Source organism: Fukomys damarensis, unplaced genomic scaffold, assembly GCF_012274545.1.
Source record: "Fukomys damarensis isolate Sample0158 unplaced genomic scaffold, DMR_v1.0_HiC HiC_scaffold_36, whole genome shotgun sequence".
NCBI lineage: Eukaryota > Metazoa > Chordata > Mammalia > Rodentia > Bathyergidae > Fukomys > Fukomys damarensis.
In genome coordinates this window covers 40,852,659-40,863,858 of record NW_022900948.1, presented here as the reverse complement: position 1 = coordinate 40,863,858, position 11,200 = coordinate 40,852,659, and the positions used below count along the sequence as shown (strand labels likewise).

The 11,200-nt window shown below is 37.1% G+C and overlaps 1 protein-coding gene across 8 annotated transcripts in view; it reads left to right on the top strand.

Moving 5' to 3' along the window:
- The window catches only part of Mapkap1 (MAPK associated protein 1), a 221,560-nt gene that overhangs the window by 46,130 nt on the left and 164,230 nt on the right, over nt 1–11,200 (top strand). For all 8 annotated transcript variants that reach the window (XM_010613545.3, XM_010613541.3, XM_033759243.1 and 5 more), the window contains one exon: nt 1,230–1,378. In XM_010613545.3, coding sequence (XP_010611847.1) covers nt 1,230–1,378 — 149 coding nt within the window. The remainder of the gene's footprint in view (nt 1–1,229; nt 1,379–11,200) is intronic.

Here is an 11,200-nt window from a genome sequence, read left to right as displayed (position 1 = left end):
ATTTTTTTTTTTTTTTTTTTTTTTTTTTTTTTTTGTTACCAGGGATCAAACTCCAGACCTTGCACTTACAAGATGGGCAATTTCTAATATTCACAAAATAAAAAAGTATAACAAGCCCCATGTACTTATGATCTACCACCTTGATTGATTAATTTAGAGAACTAAATGATCTTTCAGAAGATACAGAAGTTAATTCACTACTGAATAGTTGAAGATTCTGATGTAATCAGAACTTAATCAGAATTTCTTTATTATTTTATTCATTCATACAACAAAATTCATTGAGAGTCTGATTTGTTCATTAGTGCCTAGTGGCTAGCAGCCTTGAATGAGTGTAAATTCTAGCTCTGTTGCTTGCTAGTTGTGTGGCCTACAAGCAAATTAAAATATCCTAAACTCTGTAATCCCAGTACTCAGGAGGCTGAGGCAGGAGGATTGCCATGTTCGAGACCAGCCTGAGCTACGTAGTGAGTTCAGGGCCAGCCTGAACTATAAAGGGAGATGCTGCCTTAAAAATAAATAAGTAAATACATACATACATACATACATATTTTATTTTATTTTTTTTTATATCCTAAGCTTGTTTCCACATTGACAAAATTGACTTCATGCCCAAATATACCTCATACGCATGTTATAAGGATTAAGTGAGATACATTGGCATTCACAATAAGTATTAACTTCTGTTATTGTAAATACCCTTTTACTTTTTCCTTGTCAGTGTGTCATCTATATTTTGTGCTAAGTGCAGTTGGATAGTGTGAAAGGATAAAGATGGGGAGTTTGACCTCAAAGAACTAGAATTCCCAAATCACATGATAAAAGAGCTAGGAGGGATCTTCCATATTATCTAGTTTGATGAGCTCTAAAACATTGAATAAATTGTCCAGGATTACATAGCTAGCTGTTGGTAGCAAAGCCAGACCAAAGCTCAGGTGCCCTAACTATGAATACTCTCTTACAGAATGACTGTTTAGTTGCTGTGTCCTGCTCCTTCCCCTTCCTTAAACCCTTCTCATCCTAAATTGACAGTCCTGGCCTGCATGTTTTTAGTCTTCTGCCTTTTCAGTGCAAGCACTGAAGAATATGAGAGGCTTTTTGGACACATCAGATCTGAACATGTCCCTAGGTCCTCCCTCCTTCAGATTCTAAGGAAGACATTGTGGAGAAGTGGACAAACTGTCTCTCTGCATGTAATCCAAAGATGTGTTTATCTTCTTGTGTTACAGCCCAGGAGTTAAAGTCACTGTTTGAAAAAAAATCCCTCAAAGAGAAACCTCCAAGTTCTGGAAAGCAGTCCATATTATCTGTCCGCCTGGAGCAGTGCCCTTTGCAGCTGAATAATCCCTTTAACGAGTATTCCAAATTTGATGGCAAGGTAAGTTTAAAAAATGAGACTCTGTCCCTTTAAGTACAACAGTACAATTGAGTGGAAGTGTTGGTTGGTGTTAGATTTAGGATTTCAAAAGTGCCTCGGTAATTACTGAGAATGACATTAGAATGTCACTCACATTTTCTAAGACTATAGATATGAAAAAGTAAGAATTTGGGCTCAGTGTTTGCACAGTAATATATTTGGGAGGATTAAAACAAAACAAAATCCTGAGGTCTCTCTATATTTACAGATAGCATATTTTTAAAAGAGGGAGAACTACATATTTGTTTGTTTTATCTCTCAAGTATACTTTAGAGTTTGGGCCAGTTGGATTGTGACTAAGGTCTAATTGTGCTGGGAAAGCCTTGAAAATGGTTCTGGGAGGCAGTCTGCATCATTTTGTTTAATTATTACAGCTGCAGAAATTGTTAAGGTTTAAACTTCCTTTCACATTTCATTGTGGTGGTGGGGTCTTGTTTGACACTTGCCATGCGAGATGACTTTATTTTTCTCTTGTTTGTTCTACTAATTTGTTGTTATAAAATTAAAGTGCATTCATTTTCCTTTTAGAAAAATGGCCACTGTTTCAGAGGAGCCTTGTTCCATATGCAGCACCCCCTTCCCCCATTCACTCCTGTTCTGTGTCTCTATGCTGAGCTGAGTGGGGCCTTTTTTAGGCGACAGTAGCAGTTGATTTTTATATTTATTGCCATTATGTTTGCTGCCTGGCAGTGGTGTGTGGGTGCTTGAATGATCGTTTGCTGCCTAGATGGGTCCTGTACTATTTGTCTTATTTCAACACCATTGCAATTAATAAGCATGCTGCTCTTTGCTTATGTTTGCATTTTTCTTATTCATGTGCTAGTTCTGTCAATTGTCGTCTTTAAGCAAAGAGATGTTTTCTCATACAATTTAGCCTGCTTCCATAGGTTGAAGTAAATATACGTGGTAAGGTTGACGTTTGTGGGGAAAGAGCAAGAACCAGAAGTAAAAAGCATAGACAACAAAGATCTTATGCTCAGGAATTTCCTCCAGAAAATATCTGAAAGCTTTTAGTAAATTATGTATTACATTTCTCTGAAACTTCTCTTCAGCCTGCCTGTGCTGCCTTCTTCTGTCCTTCTGTGGAACAAAGCAAGAGAGGAAAGATTCCCCAGAGGACTAGAATCAGACTGTGGAGAATTAAAAAATATATATTACGATTGATTCATTTAGATAGAAATTATTGTTGGGGTTAGGATACACTGCTGGAGTTTCTTTGCTTTTGTTGACTGATATCTCATTGTTTAAGGATGTAAATTACAGAATAATTGTTGTGTGTAATGCTTTCATGTCAACAAAATAGCACAGCCCTTTTAAAATATTACATTCTAGAATTTTCCTTATGCCATTAGATTTTATTATTAATTACTTGGGTTTTTATTTGTCAGAATATTGTGAACTCTGCTTTGTTCCTAAATCTATCTTCTATAGTGCCAGGGAAAAATTTTTTAGCATGTGTAAACCATTTCTGCAGTCTCAGAATTATTTTTGTTAGATGTGTGTTTATACAAAGACTCTCTGCTTTTGCCATAGCAAATCTTTCTGTAATCTGCCAGGGATGTAAACATAGAGCAGTCACTGTTACACATTGATTAAGAAAGATTTATATATCGATAAGTCTATCTTATGATATGATGCAATTTTATTATTATCTTACATATTACAATTGCTAAAATACAATTAAACTCTTGTTCTCATCTATTATTTAATATTGATGCGTTTGGCAGATATGTAATGAAAGTGGCTAATATTTGAAGGATATTGTACTCTACATATTTAATTAGTCTTTCTTTATCTTTATGAAATGCATCAATATGATATTCAAAGACATCTCTGATTAATAGAGAATTATACTTGAGTCAAGCCTTTTTGTAACCTAGAAATTAAAATGACTATTCAAATAACACCTCAAAATGATCAAATTAGCATTTTGTGATTGCATAATAATGGGATTGTAGTAGTTATAGCGCACCATGGCTGCCTCTGGAGTTAAGATCATGTCGACCCCTTGATAATAAAGCCTTTTCCAGCAAGTCGACTTTAATAATTTCCAGATTGATTCTTCCCATAAATCATCTGACATTCAGCACTAAATTTTTGTTACTGTGGTAACTTAAAATTATTTTATTTTTATTCTGCTCATATTTAAGTTATGAATTTCCTGTTTTAATGATTGTTGTTGGTACTCCATGCTTTTTGCTTCAAGTGTAAGGATTTTCCATGTAGTATTTTGATACAGACACACATATTTTTTAAAAAGATTTGTTGAAACCACTGAAATATATATTTTTGCCCCTACAAATATCCACAGTGCTTTTCTTGGGAATAACACTTGCCTTATTTACATAATTAACTGAGTTGCCTAGGTCTCTTGGGCAAATTGGCACATAATTGGGGAGAGAAAGGGACAAGGAAGAGTTTGGGGTCCAATTAAATATGCTAAAAAACTACTTAATTATGTATTTCCTCAGGAGACTAGCTGCTGTGCCATCCTCTTTAAGATTAAACCAGAGTAGAGTTGAAAAAAGGATTTTATTTTTGGTGTGGCTTTACAATTGTTTTGCAATTCAGCACATCTAGTGTCCTTAACAGTTAGTTCTAGTGAATCTAAGTATATGCATTGCTTAGCTCTTGTGCTAAACTAAAGCAAATATTTTCAGTAATTTTTGGTTCATGTAGCTGGCTAATACATTGTAAAAATTTTTATTGTGGTTTGTTAATAAGTTATTTAAGGCATGAAATTGAGAGAGATGCTAAAATGTAGTTTTGAGGGGTTTTTGTTTTTTGGGTTTTTTTGGGGGGGGGTCAGGCTAATTATTACATTATTTCTTTGACAAACTGATGATACTATCTATAATTTGTCTCTAAGAGTCTTAAGTCTCAGATTATTGTTTAGTGATCATTTGTTAAAAGTTGAAGGCAGGGCTACAAGGTGGTTTTAGGGGCTGTTTGATCAGAGAAGGCAAAATGAGGCTCAGCCATCTGCCTGAATTCTTTGACTGCTAAAAACAGAACCTCTGTATAATCTCATTAAAAAACATATATTTGGAGATGGAAACAATCAAATAACTTCTTGGAGCAGTCCTGACTTGACTGTGTGTGGGGCACAATGATTGTGTCTGGAGCTGCTTTGATGTGAGCGGGAAATGGGCTCTGCTGGTAGGCAGGAGGTATGGGGCAGTTTGAAGTGTCCTGGAGTAGGTTCCCTGCCTGTTTCTCTTTGTTTAAAATGAGATCATATTCTAAGTAGCGACTGTTAACTCTTGTCCTTTCATGCCTATCACTTACTTGAGAAGCTTTTGCTAGTACATCATCACTATTCTGGTCCAACTGAGTTTGCATATATTATTGTCATGATTAGACCATCAGAAGTCTAAGTACCTATTTCCTGCCAGTACACTTACTAAGAAATGGTACTGATTATAAATTGTGTCATCTCATTTTTTTTTTGTCACCTCTCTGAACCTGTTTCTTTACCGCTGGAAAAAGATAGCATCACCAGGCTGATGAGACCATCAAAAATAATGCTAGAATAAAGAATTGTGCATAATGAGAGGCAATATGGTGAATAAACTATTCTATTCTTTAGTAAGACCTCAGTTTATATCCTGAGGACGACCCTTACGGCAGGCTGTCAAGCTATTTATTTAAGCTCATGAAACTTGAGGTGGGATCTGGACATACTTCCCTAAAATGTGGTACCACGGGGTAGTGATGATTCTAAGCCGAAGAAATTGAGAAATAGCAGGAAGGGTTTTCTCAACTTTCCACTGTCCAGCTCCCTGAAGAAGGCCACAAAGTCTTTGTGGGAAAGGTGGAGGGTCTGGAGAGTAATGTGAAAGGAGGGGCCTTGCTAAATTTCCCCCAGTTAACTGTGCTTTTTTCTTACCCCACTTCCCATCATGTTTTCCACGTTTTTCCACTCTCCACCATACATATAATAAAACTACTCAGGTTTAACTGTTTCCTGGAGTCTTCATTTCCTTAGGAAGGCTCCATGTCATGTGAAATTTACATTAAATGAATTTAGATACTTTGTTCCTATTGATCTGTTTCTTATTAATGAGACCCCAGCCAAGACTTTAGCAGAGTAGATGTTAAAGGTATTTTTTCTCCTCTACAGGTTCTAGTCCTCATGTGTGAAAGGGAGTGAGGAGAGTGGTCCTCCTCCCGAGGAGTAAATGAGACGAGGCCCGGTTAGCAGGACGCATAGCACGTAGGAAGCACTCGGAAATAGCCCACTGTGTCTCTGACTAAAGGAGGAGCAGTGATGATGTCTGTTCTGTGCTTTATTAGGTTGTCAGCAGGATTGAGTGAAAAGAAACTGCTCTTAAAGCAAAGATTCTAGGATAGAATCCTTAGATGGACAAGGTGTTCGGCCTGCCGGTAGGAGTGCAGGAACCTGATGGGATTTTGGCCCTCACTTCAAATAGGAAGATTAAGAGAAATAATTACTTTTTTATTTTAAATTTATTATTTATTTATTTTGAGACAGGGTTGTGCTCTGTAGTTCAGGCTGGTCTTGAACTCTATGTAGCCCCGGCTAGCCTTGTATTCATGGTAATGCTCCTGCCTCCCCAGTGCTGGGCTTACAGGTGTGTGCCACCATACCTGGTGACTTTCTTTTATTTTCATATATTATTTTATTTTGGGGGAGGCAGTGTCTTTTTAAAAAATCAGTTGAGAAGTTAGTTGGATATTAGTAGTTGCTTGGCAGTTTAATAAAATGTTAAATATCTTACCTACTTGACTTAGCTAAGTACTACGCTAAATATAATGTTAATATTTGCCTTGACAAGTGCTTAAAAAGGAGAACCAGTCTGGTCGGTATAGACAACTGTGACTTTGATTGTGTTAACTTGTTAGAAAGTAACCACTTCTCTGTTAGAAACTCTTTTAACAGGGAAACTGCAGAGAGCATGGGGGAAGGGATAATTCATGAGTGCTAATTGCTTGGCTGTTAATTTTCATAAGTGTTGATAGAAGCAGTTCCTTAAATTAAACTTTGTTTAAAATGTATCAGGGGAAATATTCCACAATGTCGAGCCTGAAGTGAAAATTAATATGAATGCTGTGGCAATTAACACATACTGGTTAATAGCTTTTAGCAGCATTTTGGGATGATAGTCCTTAAATACATTTTTGCATGCTGCTCTTGTTTCAGCATTGTTCCAGTGTATATCTGGATAATTATGAACAAATGTTTTTTACAATCATTGCAATTAAATACCTGTCTTCAAAGAAAGTCACTTAAAACTTTGCAGATTAGCATGAAATCGCCAAGAAGTGCTGCAAACTTAGAAAAGGTCAGCAAATTGAAATCATGTTTTTTTAAAAAAATTGCCCTTAGAGCAAAAAGCTTCTCATCTGAACTTGGAAAATTTGCTATTATCATGGCAATTTTCCTTCCTAATATGTTAAACTATTTTAGCTTCAGGCTCTCTTTCCAAGAAATTGTAGCCTAGGCTTTTTGTGTCCATTATATCTCTCTCCAGCAGCTTTTGCTTATTGCTGCCTGAGTTGAGGCAGTGGCCTTGAGCTTTCTGGCTTTCCTTCTCCTCTGCCTGCCCAGGTCAGCCTGCTCTCCCGCTCCCACCCCCAGAGAAGGTACTTGACAATGAACTGGAGTTCATAATACTCAATCTCACCACCCCTGCCTCAAAAAGAGTTCTGCTCAGCTTCACAGTGAGTGCCCAATAAGAGACAAATCCAGGGTGAATTTTAAATGAGGAACCATCTCCCTCTTCCACTGACTTCATTTTACATACCTTTTTAAATATAGAAGAATACTTTAGCAAGTATTCTCTTGGCTACTTATCTCTGATTATATTTTGCTGGGCCTCCTTTTCATAGACCAGGTTTTGTTAGTCTATTCATATTCACTACATTTTTACATGTTGCAGTGTATTAAAAGAAAGATCAAATTCATTAAAGACATTTTTAATGAAATAATTTTCCCTCTACCATTATCTATTCTCCTCTTCTGTTACTGAAAACCCCATGGGGAGGGCCTTGGGATTTTTGTCTGGGTGGTATTCAAAATAGTTTAAAGAGGAATCTTACAGCAAACACTGTTTTAGCCTCCTACTCTGAAGTTAAATACTTTATGCTGAATTCTTTAAACTTGTTTGTTCCAAAAATGGAGCTGGTTTCTGACCTCATAGAGCTTCTTTCCTTGGTGGGAAAGTACACATTATGTAAATAATCAGCCAAGTGTCAAATTTGAATGACAGCCTGTACATCCACAGCTAATTAATAACCAGACACCAGGAACACATTATCGTATGGACATCTGACCTTGTTTGGGGGAGTCCCTCAGAGATGTATCCCAGTGAAGATGATACAGCTTGACGTGAGAGCTCAAGGATGAGGAAGAGCTAGCTAAGTGGAGTGTGAAGAGAAGTGTACAGAGAGTCTGAGGGGACAGGCGCTTTTGAGGAACCGAGAGAAGCCTGTGTGATTGGAGCTTCAAGGGTGAGGTAGGTCATGGTGGACTGTGAAGCTCAAGGGGCAGACCAGGTATGGCTGAGAGAAGCATCTCTTTGACCTAGGAGTGCTAGGAAGCCTTGGACAAGTTCACAGGGAAAGGTGAGGTAATTATGAGTGTGTGGGGGTGGTGGGGTGCTGGAAATCAAACTGAGGGCCTCACATACGCTGGGCAATGCCCTCCTATTGAGTTCCATTCCTCACCATTCATGGTGTTTTGAAAAGAGCACTGGGGTTGTGCTGAACAGAGTGTACAGTGGTACCCTGGTTCAAGAACTCAATTCTCTCCACAATTCCGTTTGCAAACTGAACTGGATGAGAACTGAATCAAATTTCCCCATAACGTCAATATCGAACCTAACCATTGAATTTGATTTGGACCTTGTCCAACTCAGTATGAGACCAGAACTATGGATAGAATCAAATTCATGAATCAAGGTACCACTGTATTTGAGAATTGTATGTGAGAATAGAGACCAATCAAGACACTTTTTGCAGTGATCTAAGAGAGTGGTAACTGGGGTTTACTTGTTGGTGATGGAAATCAATTGGTTGATTTCATGAGCAATTCAGTAGGCAAGAGTAGTTGGACTTGATGGTGGATAGTATGTAGAGAGATAGGGGAGAAGGCAGTTTCAAAGACACTTTCTTGGTTAGATTCTGGCCTTTGAAGTGGGATGAGTGATGAATTGTATATTATACCTGCATTATGAAGCGCTGAAAGAGAACCAAGCGTGAGGCAGACATTCCCATTGTGAGCTGGTGTGAGCCTGTAGACTGCAGATCACAGGCTGTTATCATGTCCCTGAAGACTTAGGCATATTCTTGTTTAGGGGAAAGGTATTTCCCTGCTTGTTTGATTTATATTTGGGGAATGTAAAGTAGTGCTCTTGAAGATGAGAATGAGTTAGAAGCTAGAAGCCTCTTTGGACTGGCTAGGGAATCACTTTGAGAGAGTCAGTCCCTTCTCTGATAGCAGGCCTATGCTCTCAGGTTCCCAGTCCAACTCACCAAGTTGTTAAGAGGAGAAAACCAGCGAGTAATTTTATCCACATTGTTTTGATCTTTTCTTGAGAGAGTAATTTTAAATGAGGCAAGTGTCAAATGTCATTTAAGAAAATATATTGTTTGTGTTTCTAGGAGGTTAGTAGTCTAAGAGGTAAAACATGGACATATTTTTGTTATAACAAGATTACTGTTGTAGCACTCTCTTTTTAGCTGATTAATTACCAGGCTGGTGGTTGAAATAAATATCAAGCATGGAGGTTCCAGGGAAGGTCTAGAAGACAGCCCTTGTAGGTTTTGGGGGCACTCAGGATGGTAGGAGTTTATACTGTGCTTCGTTCTGGGGCATCTCACTCTGAATGATTTATAGTGAAGAGATTTTCTTGTCCCTCAAAGGACTAAGCCCCCATTTTTACTATCTTGAAGACCTTGATGTGGACAAGTCAAATGTTACCCTAGGATCATCCAGCTGGACTTACAGCCCAGGTGTTCTAATTCTGAGATTTCAGTTTTCCTTCTTAATAGTCATGTTCATAAAATAAAAACAGTTTCTAAGAGTGGAAGGCCATGTGGTAGAAGGAACACAGAATCAGAAGATATGAGAGTTAACCTGGCTGTGCCATTCTTTCCCTGAAGTCTGGGAATGTCATTTCCCATGTGTGAGCCTCAGTTTCTGCATATCTATAATGAAGAATTTGGCTTAATTCCTCTGGTTTTAGGGTTCCGTATTTTTATGGTCAAGGAGGTGAATGACATCAATAGCAAATAGAAGGGTTATACATGGGAAAACTAGATCACTTTACATTCTTGAAGAGTTAAGTATACATTCTGCATGTATACTGGGACTTTTCTTTTTTAATTGTAGCAGGACTGTGATACAGGATGTGTTATCTTCATTTGACAGATGAGGAAACAGGCTGAGAGAAGGTGAGTGGCTCTAGAATGTTCTCTCTCCAGATGATGATTAAGATGCTAATAAAAAAAAAAGGTGCCAGGTACCACAACAGCAACAGAACTTTGCTGTTTTCTGGGTATTATTCTTCTCTTTGTTTTTTTGTTTTTGTTTTTTTAATGGAGTGTGCTGAACGTCTATAATTTTGTTCAGATGACTGCAGAGCCTGGAAAAGCTGTTGCTGCTATTGATGCATAACATACTGCTATTGTTGGTCTTTTTATATAAATATAAATATATGTATATATATATATACATATATATATATAATTTGAATTTTTGGAAACTTTAACTGTGCTGTCAACTTTGGAAAAAGTTATCCCAATTTACTGTGTTGAGTTGGCATTGTACAGAAATTAACAGCCATATTGGTCTAGAAATGTTAATTTTTTTCCATTTCTACAGGGGTAATGCACTGTATTAAATATGTAAGGTCATATCTACGTGGGTTTGATTACAGAAACTAATAAAGTATTCTCTAAATAATGAAAAAAAGAGAATAATATAAGACTACAAGAGCAAGAAGCAACTTAAATATGTTCAAGGACCATTTTCATCTTCAGAATTAAGGATTATTTTAATTTTACATCATTGCCCTTTCTCTTTTACTTTCCTTTTTAGTTTTATTTTAGGATTCCCTATTTTTAATGTTCATATAGAGATTTCTTTAACTGAAATACCGAATAGTTTCTCTGGTGTGAAAAACTATAATAGTACACAAGATCCTAATGAGATAATAATGTGAAATAGGAAGTAAAGGGCTAAAGGTGTAGGGAAAGTGAGAAGGGTGGGGGAAAGGTAATAAGGGAGAGGAAAAAAATATGAGAAACTGAAAAAATGGAAATAAAGTGTTTGTAAATGGGGAAGGGAGGAGGGGGTGAAGGGAGGGCAGGGACAAGGGGAAACAATGAGAACCAAGAGCTGTCATGTAAAGGTACTAGATCCCAATAATGAATGTAATTGTATTATATACCTAGAGTACCAATAAACTCAATAAAAATTAAACAAAAAAAAGGTGAGTGGCTTCCTCAAGGGGACTGCACAAGTAGCATGTGGCAAGGCTAGTATTCAGCTTCTTTTTCCTTATTCCAGTACCATACCTGTCTTTCTTATACACTTTTATTGTTATGAGAAACATGAAAGCATTGTTAATATTTGAGAGTTTTCAAAATTTCCAAGTAAAAATTATTCTTTACTAAGGAACTAGATCTCTAACAGACTGGTTTAGAAATCATTAACAGTTATGTGGGTTGGGTAAGTTACCACATCTTGTAAACTTAAATTTCCTTACATGTAAAAAAGAAACAATAAGATTGGGGATAGAGAAGGGATAGAGTATC